At 35.8% G+C, this 16,754-nt stretch overlaps 1 protein-coding gene across 4 annotated transcripts in view; it reads left to right on the top strand.

The window, feature by feature from the left end:
* SLCO1A2 (solute carrier organic anion transporter family member 1A2) overlaps nt 1-16,754 on the top strand; it is a 148,326-nt gene that overhangs the window by 100,932 nt on the left and 30,640 nt on the right. For all 4 annotated transcript variants that reach the window (XM_010361361.2, XM_010361363.1, XM_010361364.1 and 1 more), the window contains 7 exons: nt 2,075-2,181; nt 4,518-4,664; nt 7,851-7,949; nt 8,548-8,769; nt 11,436-11,600; nt 13,171-13,366; nt 14,852-15,017. In XM_010361361.2, the coding sequence (XP_010359663.1) occupies nt 2,075-2,181; nt 4,518-4,664; nt 7,851-7,949; nt 8,548-8,769; nt 11,436-11,600; nt 13,171-13,366; nt 14,852-15,017 (1,102 nt within the window). The remainder of the gene's footprint in view (nt 1-2,074; nt 2,182-4,517; nt 4,665-7,850; nt 7,950-8,547; nt 8,770-11,435; nt 11,601-13,170; nt 13,367-14,851; nt 15,018-16,754) is intronic.

Raw genomic sequence — 16,754 nt, 5'->3', positions numbered from 1 at the left:
ATTTTCAACAGCTCTTGTTCTTTGAATGTCCCTTTTTAAGGAACATCTTATTTTTCTTTCAAGAATGTATTATCTCTTTCCATCTAAATTTTGTTCATCTTTCTTTTTGGTCTCTGGCTCCTCCAAGTGTACCTTTTTTTATTTGTTTGTAGCTGTCTTTACTGTTACAGACTTCTTTCATATATCTGGTGGTCCTTTGTTATCTATTCACACTTAAGAGGGAGGAACAGCAACAACAAGAAGCCAGCTGAAAGTTCTGTATACATGTGTAGGACTTGGTTAAAGGAGGACTTCTTTGTAGAGTCATTGAGCAGGGACTGGCTGTTTTGCAGATGGCTCAGAATTGCACATAACCTGTTATCCTAGACGGGGATTCTTCAGTCTGTTGCTTGGGAGGTAGAAGCTTAGCTACCAGCCAAATGCAAGTGGGAATCTCACTGTTTAATATGTAGATATGTAGATTTTTTTAACTTAATACCTCCAATTTTTTTGTATTGCCTTTCTATGTTCAATGTGCCTCTCCAGACTCTGGAGTCAATGGACATTTTCAGGTGGAGTGGCAGGGAATGTCTCTGGGAGTTTAATGTTTCTTAAACACACTTTAAACCAAAGTGTTTGCACTCTTCTGTGTTTTGGACCATACTCACTTTTGCGTTTAAGTATCTTGCCTGAATGTTCCTGGGCTTTGCAGCATTGCTCTCTTGCAGGCACTTACAGTTGCACTTCTCATATCTTCTATTTCAGTGACCACTCAGTTACCTGCTTTTCCATTTTCAAAATTATGTTGAGCTCTCTTTTATTGTAAAATTCCCTACTTTTTTTTCCCTTGTGGAATTATGCCTTTTTCTATTCTGTTTGAAAATCCGTTTACTGTCATTTTGCTGATGCTTTGGGAATGAATAGACTTTGAGTAATTGGATTTTTAGTGGATAAATTAACAAAATATATTTTCTCTTTTAAAGTATTTTTGAAGGGATTAGAGTTTCTAAGCAGAGTTTTTCCTTTTCTTTTATTTCTTAGCCTACCCAAAACAATGTTAAGTACCATTCAGCTACTATTTACATTTCTTTCTACCACCTGCCAAAGGTGTTATTTCCTTGCGGTTGTCATGTCTCATAGGATTAAAGCCTTTGTCTATAGTTCACAGTCAAACTCTTTGGGCATCACTGAGCAATTGTTGTAAGGGGAAGGTACTTTGAGACTTATTATACCCTATAGCACAGAAATTAAGACTATCAGTGGCATCCAAGCATAACACTCTAGCTTTTGTGCAATTCAGAAGGGCAAGTTTTCTTCTGGCTACCTTATCTGATAGAAACACAGAAAACAATCCAGCATTATTTCTAACAGAGACTTCATTGAATATACTTTTTTTTTTTTTTCCATTCTTGCAGCATGTAATTTACTTTCTGAGGAAAAGCATGTGGATCTTGTGGTAATTTGCTTAAATTAAATGGTCATAGTTTATTAGTCCATTTGTTCTTATGAGAAGAGAAAAAGTCATTACATTATGTGTCATGGTGATTGAGATTCTCTTAAGGCCTCTTATTATGATGGACAAATATTTTGTTTTTCTTAGAGGTTTATGAAACGCATGGAGGAATTATTGTAGGATTTCTCAGAAACTGGAGGTTTTGCTGCTTCTGAGCAAACTTTAGAGAATGCCAAGTTGAAGACTTGTTTTGTTGTGTTATTCCTTCCAAAGCATTTATCTTCTTAATTATACATTATTAAATCTCACATTTTTTAAAGTTTGTGTTCCTTATCTCATAATAATTATTTCCAGGAAATGATAACCTAAAAATCAAAGAAGGTTTATATTTGATAATCTAAAGGTAGATCATCCACAGGCAGATTATTGAAAGCTAAGTGTAAAAAGATTGTACATTTACAGAAAGTGGCAAGTTTTTTGATGATATTAACTTGTGATAACTTGGATGCCAAAGATGAAAAGACATTTTTGCTGGATTTGAATGTTGTATTGTATGGGAAGCAGAAGGTAACAATCTGTACATTGCCCACATTGTCCTCATTACTTCCTTAAAATAAACATATTTTCCCTGTGTTTATACAGATATGAATATGAATCTACAGTTTCAGTTTCAGGCAACTTGTCCTCAAACAGTTTCTTGTGTATGGAAAATGGAACCCAGATTTTAAGACCAACGCAGGATCCATCAGGTTGTCTACTTCATTGTATTGATTTTTGTTCAGCAAACTTATAATTGAACACTTTCTGCTGAGGGGCCTGAATGAGATATTGCTTGAGTTAGATAATTAAACAAAGATATATTCTCTCTCCAGGAGCTTCCAAAGGAGTTACAATGGGGAATAAGAATAGCTAATAATAAAGAATGTTATTTTTCTTATATTTGAATGTATTTATTAAGAGTTCCTTGTTGATTTATTAACATCGTTATTTAACAATCAATCAGAGGGCCAGGTGCATTTACTCCCAAAGTAATCCCAGCACTTTGGGAGACTGAGATGGATGGAGCACCTGAGGTCAGAAGTTCGAGACCAGTCTGGCCAACATGGTGAAACCTCACTCTATTAAAAAATACAAAAATTAGCCGGGCATGCTAGTGGGCACCTATAATCCCAGCTACTCAGGAGGCCGAGGCAGGAGAATCGCCTGAACCCAGGAGGCGGAGGATGCAGTGATCCAAGATTGCGCCATTGCACTCCAGACTGGGCAACAGAGTGAGACTTTCCTCCAAAAAAAAAAAAAAAAAAGAGTCAAAGACATCTATCCAAGGATTACTGTCAAGTTCATTCCACAGAGGAAAATGTCTTAGAAGGACGGATTTATGCTGATGATTTGGTGTATATGATTATGTAAATAGGAACTAGAGACAGAAACAAAGTTCAAGAGATTTGTGTTCTATCACTGATCTTTAATAGCAGGGAAAACAGGCAAGTACACTATAGTTCTGAATTACTCTATTTCCTTTCTATCGACTTAGGAGCTTGTCTTTCTGCTCTTTTTTTTTTTTTTTCTCTACTGGAGATAGTGCTTTAAAATTCTACACAATAGTAGTACTTCTTTCAGCTGCCCATAGCTCTAGGCACCAATGTATTGACTTCTGCCCCTTCTGTCCCTTCTGCTATGAGACTTGTATAATCTTCTGGTTATACTTGGTCTGGAGATGACTCTGATGACTCAACATTTTTATGGGGACATTTTTATTCTGGATTCATGTTCATGGAAGTTGCGGTAGTCCACAAGGGTGGGAATTTCATGACCATCATTGAATCAGGAAACCAAAACAGTTTCAAAAAGTTGAAAAATATCTGTCTCAGAAGAAACCAAAGAACCCCCATGGGGGACACAATGGAAAACAGTGATATTAACAGTGGCCTGTGTTCTCTTCCTGAGCTGGCTATTGCCAAAGACTGACCCAGCTGCTAGTCGGCTTCATTGTGGACAGAGCAAAACCTTCCCATTCTGGCACATCTCCAGGAAGGTGGATTGATGCTTTCAATTTTGCCCTAGAATAGGCCTAGAGTTTGCCTGTGATCTGTAGACACAAATCACTTTGCGCATCACACAAAAAATCTGAATACCCAGAAATAGAGACTATTATTTTCTGACTGGAAATAACAGAGAGATAGCGCTCACAAGAAATTCCTGGACCCAGCTGTGGTCAGGACCTCACAGTCTCACCTGGCCAATTTACAGGAGGTGAAGAGTGCATTGACCTTCACTTGCCTGAAAACGGGACTCCACAGAGCTTCCTCCCAGCTTATCAGCTATTTTGGCCTAGACCATAGATGGCAAAGAGATTGACATAATTCTTCAGAGATCTCCCTATCTTTCTCACTTTCTATTCCCTTTGGTCTAGTCTTCGTTACTGTACTAAATAGCTGTGGCTCCACGGATTGGGGTGGATTTCTGTATTGAAAGTTATTTGGTTGTTACAGTATACAACATGCTCTGTAGAGAACCTATGATGAATACCCAGTTAAATATTTTTAGTTTCTATGAAATAATTAGAGCTGTAGAGAATTCACGCTTTAGCGAACTTTTGTTTAAATCTTATAAATATAGTACCAATTCTAGAGAAAGATATTTTTGTGTTTTTGTCTCCCCAAAGTTGGATAGGAATGGGGAAGCACTTGTAGCAGCTGAATGAGTTCGGGAGTTACTGAGAAACTGAATCTCTGTAGAGAATTAAAAAACCTTGATTTTTAATGTTTGCCAATTTCTGTGGTGCAACACTGCTATGAAACTACCAATGAGGTGTCACTGAACACCTCGGGAGGTGTGCATATTCATCTCTCCCAACTCAGTAGGGACTGGCTCCAGCATATCACTTACACTTGTCCATACTCAAGTCTACTGTCAGAAAATGCATTAGGGGTGCCCCAAGAAGTCATTGCTGGAATAGTAATATAAATCATTGACAAGGGGCCATCGTCATATAACTGTGAAATGCCTACAGAAAACATAGAATTAATATTACTGACACTTTATAGTCAATGTGCTAATGTCATGTCTTTTTTCTTTAATGCAGAGTGTACAAAGGAAGTTAAATCATTAATGTGGGTGTACGTCTTGGTAGGCAATATTGTACGTGGAATGGGCGAAACTCCCATCCTGCCTTTGGGTATTTCCTATATAGAAGATTTTGCCAAATCTGAAAATTCTCCTTTATATATTGGTAAGTTTTGAAAATCTACCTTAGCTTCTTTTCAGAGCAATAAGTTCGTTGAGGTTAGAAATGAATTATACTTTGTAGTCTTAGTGATTTCCACAATGATGAGTAGAGTGTCTTGGCATAGTTGGCCTTTCGTAAAAGTTTGTTGAATGGAGATGAGATATGCTAAATGACAATGAGCTACTTTGTTAATAAATCTACTTTCTACTATTGGAAATACCACAAATCTAGTGCTCCTGGAGGGGACCCTTTCATTTGCTTTGCACCACACTATATCCAATGTGTTAAGAGACTTACCAATGTTTTCTCTAAAATGTTCCATGCATTCAAAACCTTTCTCACTATTTTCACTACCTCTGTTTTTGTTGAGGTTCTCATTACTTTGTCTGTAGGTTCTCTTTATTAATTATTTTCTCTTCAGTATTTTCTTTTCTCAGTTTTTAAGAAACATTCCTGCAATGTATTTTTTCTCAAGCATTATTTTAATCATGTCTTCTCTACTATATTTATGACACATATAAGCTCCTCATTTATTAAATCTGATCTCTCCACTTATTACTCATGGCTCTGCATGACATTCACTTACTTAGTTTCTATATAGTTTCTCTTCATCATGATCTCTCCATATAGTCAGGCTTCTTAATATTTTTCACAAATACGCCTTCATCTTTTTGTTTATGTTTCTTGAAATTACCGTTTTAAAATCCGTGTAGGTCACCTGTTACAATAGCCAACTTAAGACCCACTTTCTTGTGCTGCCTTCCAATCTCTGAAATATTCTTAATTTATCATGCACGACTTGCTTATATGTTTTGTTATTCTATCAATTGTTGGTCATAAACTCATTACGTTTAGTATAGGGACATTTTGCCATTAATGTATGTAGGCATATCTTTTAAAAACTAGAAAAGTCAAAGAGGGTGAGAGAAGATGGAAATGATTTCTACATAATCAAGATGGATGAAAATATTGAGGAATCATTAACCCAAATGACTTTTGACACATTTTGGCAACTCACTAATTTTGCAATAATCTTTTCCAGTGATTTTCTATTCAGTCCTTTTAACTTCCTTCACACACTTATATTAAAAGAATGCAAATACTCTCCTACAATAAATTTACAAACACCTTGCTATGATGTCTATTTCTTTATTCAACAAATACTACGGTGTATTGTATATAAACATAGCTGTGATGATGTCTAATACCTATTAAAATGAGGATGGTATGGTCCATATAAGGTTAGTAAATAAAGAACTACATAATTATTAGTACTATATATATAGTGTGTGTATATATATGTATATACATATATAGTGTGTGTTCATGTGTGTATCCATAACCAAATAACTATAAATCAAATAGCTCTACACCAAGAAACAGTTCCATGTATGGCTCTGGAGTTTAGAAGAGAACACAAAAGCTAGGTTAAAAGTTGGAGAATCGACCAGGTGTGGTGGCTCATGCCTGTAATCTCAGCACTTTGGGAGGCCGAGACAGACAAATCACCTGAGGTCAGCAGTTCAAGACCCACCTGATCAATATGATGAAACCCCGTCTCTACTAAAAATACAAAAATTAGCCGAGTGTGATGGCATGCGCCTATAATCCCAGCTACTCGGGAGGCTAAGGCAGGCAGATCATCTGAAGTCAGGAGTTTGAGACCAGCCTGTCCAATATGATAAAACCCCATCTCTACTAAAAATACAAAAATTAGCCAGGTGTGGTGGGTGCCTGTAATCCCAGCTACTCGGGAGACTGAGACAGGAGAATCACTTGAACCCGGGAGGTGGAGGTTGTAGTGAGCTGAGAGTGTGCCACTGCACTCCAGCCTGAGCAACAAGAGCGAAACTCCGTCTCAAAAAAAAAAAAAAAAAAAAAAATTGAGAATTATCTATAGAGAGGTAATAAATGAAATCAAGAGGGAGAAATGAGGTTGCTGTGGAAGACCGTATATATACTGAGAGATATTAGGATAAAATACTGGGAAAGATTTCTACTTAGTAAATAGAATAGGAGAAAGGAAAATCAAAGAAGGAATAATCATAAGAACACAATGAAACAATACATGTCTAGTTTAATGAAAGTCTTAGGAAGAAATGTGAAAATAATCTAGAAATTATTGGCCAACAATGTCAAATAACCTAGAAAGCAAGGAAGATGAAGACCAAAAGAGGGCACTAAATTAGTGACAAAGAGATCACTGGGGCTACCTGAGAGTATTTGGGGGAGAACGTAAAAGGATTTGAGTAAAGTGAGTGAGAGGTGAGGAAGTAGAGGCAGAGAGTATAGTGAAAAGAGAAAAAGCAGGGTGGATTTGAGATTTTGTAAAATCACTGGCTATGGGGAAATTGAACACACACAAGAGAGGGAGTGTTTGGTAGAGCAAAACCTTAGAGAAGATAGAAGGGGTTGGAACCAGGAAGTTAGGTGTGTATAGGGTGGGTTCTCTATAGAACCATGGAGAAGGCAGAGATAATAGGCAAAGCCATATTTTGAAGTGAACAGGAAGAAAGTTGAAGAAGCTCGTGTCTGGATTTTCAGAGATCAGGGAGGGTTCAGCATAGGTTCTGAATTGTAGACAAGTGATGAGACAGCTGATGATATTTTAATAGATAAGAATTCAAATGAAGACAGATAGGACTGATGGACACGGAAAATAAAATGTGGAAGAAAAGGAAGGAGAACATGATAAAATCAAAGAGTTGTGTATCATATGATAATAATGAGGACATAGCCAGAAGGAATTTTCAAGTTGCAGATCTGAGAGAAACTTTTTTGAGGAATGTGCCATGAGAAATCCATTATAAGATGGTATTGCTTCAGAATTCCTCCCAAAACATGCCTGGGGGATGAATTAACAGGACCTTGGTTATATCATGACCTAGTCGATGGCATGATCCCAGCTGGGACTGCCTGTGCTGCTACAGCAGATCTCTGCCTGTGACCCAACATGAAAGAGAATTTGGAGGCCAGGGAAAGTGGCTTTAAATTATGAGGCTTCTTTTTCAACATTTGCAGAAACAACTGTCACTTATATGTACATCAAGCTTAAATTTCATATAAATTGTATATCTAGTCAAAAGTAACCAAGGCAAAAACATTCAATCTTCAGGCTTTTCATGGACCTAGAACTCTTTATGTGGGCATATAACTGTACTATAACCTTATACTTTTATTTATTTTTAGGGCTTATAGAAACAGGAGCTATTATTGGTCCTTTGATTGGACTTTTGTTGGCATCATTCTGTGCAAATGTTTATGTTGACACTGGATCTGTGAACACAGGTAATTCAATAAAATCTATTTGTACAGTGTCTAGAGTATACAAAGCTAGAGTATATGTCTAGAGTATATATACAAATATACTCAGGTATATTATTACATCTAATCATGGCCTTACTTGACTTCAATTTGATAAATGATCTCCACTTTAAAAGTGAGAAACTCTAGTGGAGGAATTTAAATAACTTTTCAAATATTCCAAACCAGAAAACAGTGGAGCAAAATAAAATGCTAATCTGACACAGAATCACATGCTCTTTCTACTGCACTTCAACTGTATTTCTTGGTTTTACAAAATTTAGGCATGTAGGTTTGAATTTATTTCAATTAAGCAATCATTTGTTGATGATGAGATAGAACTTGTAGCTGTTTAGTTAATACCTGCTTTTAAATCCCTTACACGATAGACAGATAACTAGCCTAATTTATTACTAGACAATATTATAACACCACGTATTTTTAGAAAAATTTTATCAGTGTCTGAATTGTAAGCCAATTTTATACTTGGTTAGGACCTGATAATTCTAATTTTAAGAATTTTCTATGCTTCATACAGAAAATACTGACTTAAGCTAATAAAAGTGTGTATATTTTTTTACAGATGATCTGACCATAACTCCCACTGACACTCGTTGGGTTGGTGCATGGTGGTTTGGCTTTCTGATTTGTGCAGGAGTTAATGTGCTCACTGCCATTCCTTTTTTCTTTTTGCCCAAAACACTTCCAAAGGAAGGACTGGAGAATAATGCTGACATCATTAAAAATGAAAATGAAGACAAACAAAGAGAAGAGGACAAGAAAGAAAAATATGGAATCACTAAAGGCAAATATACATATTTTAAATACTATGAAATTGACCTTTTATTTCATATAGATATGTCTGTATTTTAGTCTAACACTATGATATGCTATCCTGTGTTGAGACAATTTGTCATCAACAGTCACCAGTCAGTAATACCTAACTAGTCTTTTTCTTCCTATGGTACTACTTGAAAAGAAATAATATAATTTGGAAGCTGAATTACTTCAGATTAGCATTCATGTAAACTTTTATGTCAGTCTTGGCACTCTCTCTCTCAGATATCTATATCTATATCTATATCTATATCTATATCTATATCTATATCTATATCTATGTCTATATATATCTATGTTCTCTGTAAAATGGGTTTTTTGAGCAAATGAGACTATATATATATATATATATATATATGAGACTATATACATATAGTCTCATTTGCTCAAAAAACCAATTTTTCAGAGAACATAGGTTGAGTTGAAACAAAATGAACAAGCAAATTTAAACTAAGAACAAAAGTAGGAAAGAGTATACTCTAATCTTAATAGGTAGTATATTTTGTAACCAATGTGTTAGTTTAATCATGAGCTTCCTGGAAGTTAAAGCAGAAAGAAAAAAAAAAAAAAAAAACATGATCAGTGACCCACTTCTCTATACTTGGTAGAGGGAAGAATAATTATGAATAATTTACAAAAAGAAATATAAAAAAATTTTAAAAAGAAATTATAATAAAAAGGAAAGAATTATTTATAAAAATTTATAAAAAGAAGCAGTTCTCCAAGGAAGAAATTGTAGAAAAAAATAAAAAATGATCATATGATGTATGATACAGGTAATACTGAGCCACATAGTGGTTTTCCAGCAAATGAAAGGGTAAATTTCATGTAACATTTTTTTTGGTACAGAACCTCAATAAAAGCTCAAAGCATAATTTACAGAAGGGTTTTCTGTGGGAAACTAAACTAAAAAAGCCTCAGTATTTAGTACTCAAGAGCACTGATGCTCAAACTTGGCTGCACATTGGAATCACCTAGGAAATTTTAAAACTGATTGATGCCTGGAAGTTCTGTAGTATTCCCAAAAGGTCTGATTTAGTTAGTGTGGATGTGTGGCCTGGGTATTGGAACTTAAAAATGTTTATTTGATGGATGGTGAGGGGCTCAGTTTTCTGTCAAATGGGGATAAATTATTGTTGTGTGAAGGTGAAAGACATTCTAGCATACATTATTATTAATACTGATACTAGTATTAGCACTTTTATTGTTGCCATTGCTGTTTCTATCATCACCCATAAGTTACAATGTCAATTTGCAAGGAAATTTTCTTTACAATTATAAATGCTCTTAAATCACAGTTGAGCATAATTTAATACATCTTGGGTCATTAGGAGCCAATCTTGCAAATTCTCAGAATCATTCTGATGATATTAAAAACTCTTCTTAAAGGATTATTATGGACTGATAGACCTCTTGTGGTCTGCAAGATCAGTTCCATTTTCAAAATCAGGAAAGAGCTTAGCTTGTTGCAAGACATAGAAAACAAACTTGTGCTTCTGAAACTCATCTATTAGGACATGGATGTCAACAAACATGGGTGACTTAAAAACCCTCAGAGTCCAGACAATAACTCTCTCTCCTGTCAGGTACCCTATTCATAAATATAAATTTTACAATTATAACTCATTTGTTTGCATTAATCTGTGTGTCTTCCTCTTCTAAATTGTTTATTTATTGAAATTTTGTTCCAGAATGAATTGTGAGCAGTTTATTAAGCAAACCAGGATTGTGCAAAATAAGAAAGTCAAGACAGAGAACATGTGGACAGGAAAAGTGAAAGGAAATTAAAAGTGAGAACTTGAGCCTGAATGGCAGCAGTGTGACCAAGAACATTTACTAGAGGCAGGCCACACATTACTAGAGGCAGGCCACACATTACTAGAGGCAGGCCACACATTACTAGAGGCAGGCCACACATTACTAGAGGCAGGCCACACATTTGGCTCTGTGCTTTTTCTAACAGGAATAATTTTTGATTAGATCATTTACATAGTCCTTAGAATGTACCAAATGAATCAGCATCGCTGAGGGTGGGACCTGGATGTTGGTATTTTAAAAAATATCTCCAGAACCACTGAAACTGTTGTTCTGAAGAAGCAAAAAAAAAATTCTGGATACTTGAGAACGTTCATATCTCATTAATTCCCACATATATCTTTATTTCAAATGTTCAAGGAGTGATAAAATAAATATTTATGTGAAATCTTCTTTATCAACCTGATTTTCCTCCAGACATTACAGAACAGAACAAGCATCTTTCATTCTAATGAGCTGTAGAAAAAATAACATATTAATAGAAGAACAAAAGATTAGAAATAAAATGCTGTAGACATAGACAATATTTTGGTCACTTTGTAGTTTTCCTTATTGATCTTTAAGACTCAGCAGTGACTTATTGAGGGCAAATCTATTGTGTTCTGATCCCTACCCAGTCAGCTACATCACTGACTTCCGGAAGCCACTAAAACATTTCTATGACTTCAGCTTTCAAGAGGAAAAAGGAATTAACAAACACATACACATTACAAAGTAGTAAAAAACATAATTTGTTGAGGAGGTGGATGTTTCAGGAAAAGCCAGTCACAAAATGCAAAGCCAAGTTCATTTGACACAGTTGTCATTCTTTCATTTCAGATTTTCTACCATTCATGAAAAGTCTTTCCTGCAATCCAATTTATATGCTTTTCATACTTATAAGTGTGATACAGTTCAACGCATTCGTTAGCATGATCTCTTTCATGCCTAAATACATAGAACAGCAATATGGAAAATCATCTTCAGATGCAATCTTTCTAATAGGTATGTTTGTTTTTCTCTGCATTACTAGCAGACTTTTTTCCCCCATGAAATGGTGAACAGTGTTTGGTAGGTGTAACAAACTCCTAAGTTGAAGTCTTTTAGCATATTTTTTGTCTCTGGTGGATTTCTTCCTTCGACTCTCCAAAAAAAAAAAAAAAAAAAAGAAAGGGTAGGGAAGGGAAGAGGTCAGAAATATCTTGATTTTCTCTCCGAAGTCAGAATGTGAATTCATAATATTAATGCAAATCTTTGGGAGTGCAAAAATTACATATTTTCAGATAGAATTCTGCATTTTACTACCAAATTTTACTCTCTTGGTTCCAGTTCAAGGATTCTGTGGTCCTCCTAATTTAATTCTTCAGTCCCCCTAGTGGTTTTAGGTGTCTCTGCAGCCACACACGTTCGGCCTTTCCTGCAACCACACTAACCTCAGTGGTTTTAGCCTAACTTGGGTTTTTCCTGGGGTCTTTCCACTGTTTTGAAAAGTCAATATCCCAGGCTACTTGTATCCACACTACCTAAAGTGCTTGTGAAAGCTTCAAATACCTGGGGTTCCCCCTCAGACACACTGAATCAGACTCTAGGGTGTGGGGCTCTGGAATGGATTTTTAACAAGTTCTCTCCATAATATGATTCAGGGAGCCAGATGTTCACATTGTATGGATGGAACCTGGGGCTATCTTCTCCTTTTACTATTCTTTTTTTTTTCTCTTATTGGGAAGGGTTGAGAGAGGAAGAGCGCTGGCCAGTAGCAGCAAGACATGAAATGTAAATACACCTGACAGCAACAGGCTCAGCAAAGTGACTCTCTAAAGTACCTTGAACTGGGTGTGTGGCTCATGCCTTTAATTCCAGCACTTTGGGATGCTGAGGAGTGAAGATCACTTGAGGCCAGGAGTTCAAGACCAGCCTGGACGACATAGCAAGGCTTTGTCTCTGTAATTTTTGTTTTTAAATTAGTCAGGTGTGGTGTCGTGTACCTGTAGTCCCAGCTACTTAGAAGGCTGAGGTGGGAGCACCTCTTAAGCCCAGGAGGTTGAGGCTCCACTCAGCTATGATCATATCACTGCACTCCAGCCTGGGCAACAGAGCAAGATTCTGTCTCTAATAAAATAAAAAAAAAGCACCTTGAGAGGAGTCTAATTCTTCACAACCAAAGTGGGCATAAGTAACTGAAAAATTGTATATATATGTTCTCATTACACAGAATAGAAGGTAATAAATGAATAAATTACTGGCCAATTTTGACTTGCCACTTCTACCTGGATCCGAAGAAGAGAGATTTTTGTCATGATCTCTGCCTATAAGAAATTCACAAGCTACTGTAATGAGTTAAATGAATGATAATATAACAACAAGAGTCTCCCAAAATATACTTCCCCATTTTTGGGGTATTTCAAAATCTCCCTGTGGGTCATGTGTAACTAAGTGGGGATAAAATTAAATCATTCTTCTTCACTATGAGTTGGACCTAAATAGTTCCTTATATAAGACATATTACATAAAAGTGGTAACATATTTATTCCTTTGGTAAGTCATTTTGTAAATAATATTTTATTTGCATTTATAGGTATTTATAACTTACCTCCAATATGTATTGGATACATAATTGGTGGTTTAATTATGAAGAAGTTCAAGATTACTGTCAAACAAGCTGCCCACATAGGATGTTGGTTATCCTTACTTGAGTATCTTCTCTATTTTTTATCTTTTCTCGTGACTTGTGAAAATTCTTCAGTTGTTGGAATAAATACCTCTTATGAAGGGTATGTTGTTTTCTAATGAATGTCAGAATCTTTCAACAAATGGTTCATATTATATTTTTTACAATGGCAATGCATGATCAGATCGTTTGCTTTTTGGAGTTAATGATAGTAATCCATGCTCTTCCTGTATCTTTTCTCCATCTGTCAATCAAAAGCCAATCTATCCAAGCTCTAGGCTTATTAATGAGATTGGGAACGTATCACAGGGTGAGTGAATTTATGATTGCATGTGCATGTGGGTGTGTGTGCATGATTGTCTTTGTGATATCCGAGTAGATATTATCGTGTGAAAGAAACTACCTACCGTTTAAGTTTGTATTAAAATATGCTATCCATATGTCTTACACTCCCATAACTGAGTAAAACTAAGAGTAGACTATACAGTCAAAATAGCCTTTATATGTTTACACAATGGGCTTAAGTTTGGCATAACTAAATCATAATACATGATAAATTAATTAATACATAATTCATATATTTCATTTGTACTGCTGTATCTAAAATATTGAATGCTTTCATATTTTGTATTTTGAAGGTTATCTGGGTTTTATTGAAAGGTTTTCCATAGTGATGTACATTAAAAGAATTCACCTGTAGGGCACATTTTGATAATCAAGCTATCAGTTAAAATGAAATAAAGAACATCCTAAAATGTTTTTTCAAAATTATCAAGGTTTATTAGATTGAAATAATTTCAAATGTAAAATCATAATATAATTTTATATATGGTATTTTATTTGAGACTCATAAACTTTATTTAAGATAAGCATTATTACCTCCACTTTACAGATGAAATTGAGATTCAGAGATATTTAATGATAAAGGGAGTTCATTTCAAATCTCTTCAACCACATCAATACAGAAATGGATTTTAAAATTGGAATACATTTTAAAGATTGTCTCCATCTCCAATGATGCTGATTCCCAGACATAATGTGTCGAAAGTCGCACTGTGATCTAGTCTGAATTCAGTCTCTAAACTGCCACGCAAGTGCTCTTTCAATCGTATTACAAGCACTGGTCACTTTTTATATTAGTAGAATGTATTTCTTTAATTCAAATACCTATGTTTCTGGAGCTAAATGTATTATCTGTATTACAAGTGGAACTTGCAGATTTTTGTCTTCATGCTAGTCCTTTCTTGCTATTTGCTACCTAATGGATGAATCACAGAGATTAGTTGATCCTCATCTTTTGAGATCTAATAGTATGTGAAAACGTGACTCCCACAAGGTAGGAACTCAATGCTTATTTATTGCCTGTATATTCTTCTGAGATAAATCATTGAAAGAGTGGCTATGTGGTCATCAAAACAGGTCTCTTTTATACCAAAGCTATAGTAAACAGGTCACACATTGATGATTGGAAGATTTCTCTTTCTATTCATGGGAGGAGAGGAAATCTAATTGGGGATTGAGATGAAAAGAAGAAAAAAAGGATTGAATCATCTTTTAATATCTATGGCATTATTTTAAATCACTTCAGAATTCCACAAGATTTGTATATGGGAAATAACATCTTTGCTAATTGCAATGTGGATTGCAACTGTCCATCTAAAATATGGGATCCTGTGTGTGGAAACAATGGCTTGTCATATCTGTCAGCTTGTCTTGCTGGTTGTGAGACATCCATTGGAATGGGAATAAACATGGTAAGACATCCTATTTGACAGAACTTTTTTGAGTTGCATTTTTACTTTCCAACTATGCACTGGGCCTACACTTAATAAAAGTAAAATTAGTGTTTCCTCAAAACCAAATTAGTTTCTTTGTATGTGGAAAAATAACTCTATGACAGTCACTTAATTACCTTTTATTTCCCAGATCTTATGTAAAACCTTCATAGCATCTGAACAGTGATCTGAAATTTCCAAGAAGTTTACATTATTACTCAAATAATTTGGGTTGTAAATACTCTGGACTAAAAAAATTTTATCATTGAAATAAAGTTGGTGGTTGGTTTTGATCTCAATTGTCCAGCTAATTGCTTTGCTATACATATACATATATATATATATATATATATTTTTTTTTTTTTTTTTCTGTGTGTATGTATGGGTGTGCTTTCTGTGTTTTTCACATTCTGACAGTTCTTTAAGAATTTAGAATTAGGAATGTTCTCTTGCCTCTAACATATCACGATATAATATAACAATACTAATACTAATATAATGTTGGTTGGTGATCAAATTAAACTATAAATTTTGATTCTTATTAAGACCTGGAAACATGTAACAATTCAAAAAAGGTTGACAATTCTGTTTTTGAAATAAACTCTTTCCTTTCCTTTTTTTCCTTTTTTTGAGATGGAGTCTCACTCTGTCACCCAGGCTAGAGTGCAGTGGCACGATCTCGGCTCACTGCAACCTCCGCCTCCTGGGTTCAAGCGAGTCTCCTGCCTCAGCCTCCTGAGTGCCTGAGTAGGATTACAGGCACACGCCACCATGTCTGGGTAATTTTTGTATTTTTAGTAGAGACGGGGTTTCACCATGTTGGTCAGGCTGGTCTCGAACTCCTGACCTCATGATTCGCCTGCCTTGGCCTCCCAAAGTGGTGGGATTACAGGCGTAGGCCACTGCGCCCTGCCGAAATAAACTATTTCTTTAGAAGCAAAGCTTTGGCTATTTGTAAGCATCTAAATATTTCAACTGAGCACTCTGAAACAGATTTTGTTTGTTCAATGTAGTGTTGTATCAAAACACTATTTTAAAAAGTGTATTGGCTGGGCGCACTGTCTCACGCCTGTAATCCCAGCACTTTGGAAGGCAGAGACGGGTGTATCATCTGAGGTCAGGAGTTCAAGACCAGTTGGCCAACATGGTGAAATTCACCTCTACTAAAAATACAAAATTTAGCTGGGGGTAGTGGCGGGCGCCTGTAGTCCCAGCTACCCTGGAGCCTGGGGCAGGAGAATCACTTGAACCTGGGAGGCAGAGGTTGCAGTGAGCCAAGTTCATACCACTGCACTCTAGCCTAGGCGACAGCATGAGTCTCTGTTTCAAATAAATAAATAAATAAATAAGAAAAATAATTAAAAAGTGTGTCTTTAGGGTAGCTTATTAGTTATTACAAAATTACTATACATATTTAGAAAAATATACCATTTTTCTGAAATTACCCTTCCAGTTTTGTTATATGCTGTAATCTTGAGAGACATCATAATGGAGATGGAGTCAAGGGAACAAGCAGTCTCCATCTTGATCCAACTGGCTGTGTAGAAAATGTTTAAAATTTGGGCCGAATAGGAACAACTCCAGTCTCCAACTCCCAGCGCGAGCGACACAGAAGACCGGTGATTTCTGCATTTTCAACTGAGGTACTGGGGTCATCTCACTAGGGAGTGCCGGACAATCGGTGCTGGTCAGCTGCTGCAGCCTGACCAGCGAGAG

Source organism: Rhinopithecus roxellana, chromosome 10, assembly GCF_007565055.1.
Source record: "Rhinopithecus roxellana isolate Shanxi Qingling chromosome 10, ASM756505v1, whole genome shotgun sequence".
In the NCBI taxonomy this organism is placed as follows: Eukaryota; Metazoa; Chordata; class Mammalia; order Primates; family Cercopithecidae; genus Rhinopithecus; species Rhinopithecus roxellana.
Note: the sequence above shows the minus strand (reverse complement) of the source record. Positions and strands in the feature narration are given on the sequence as shown.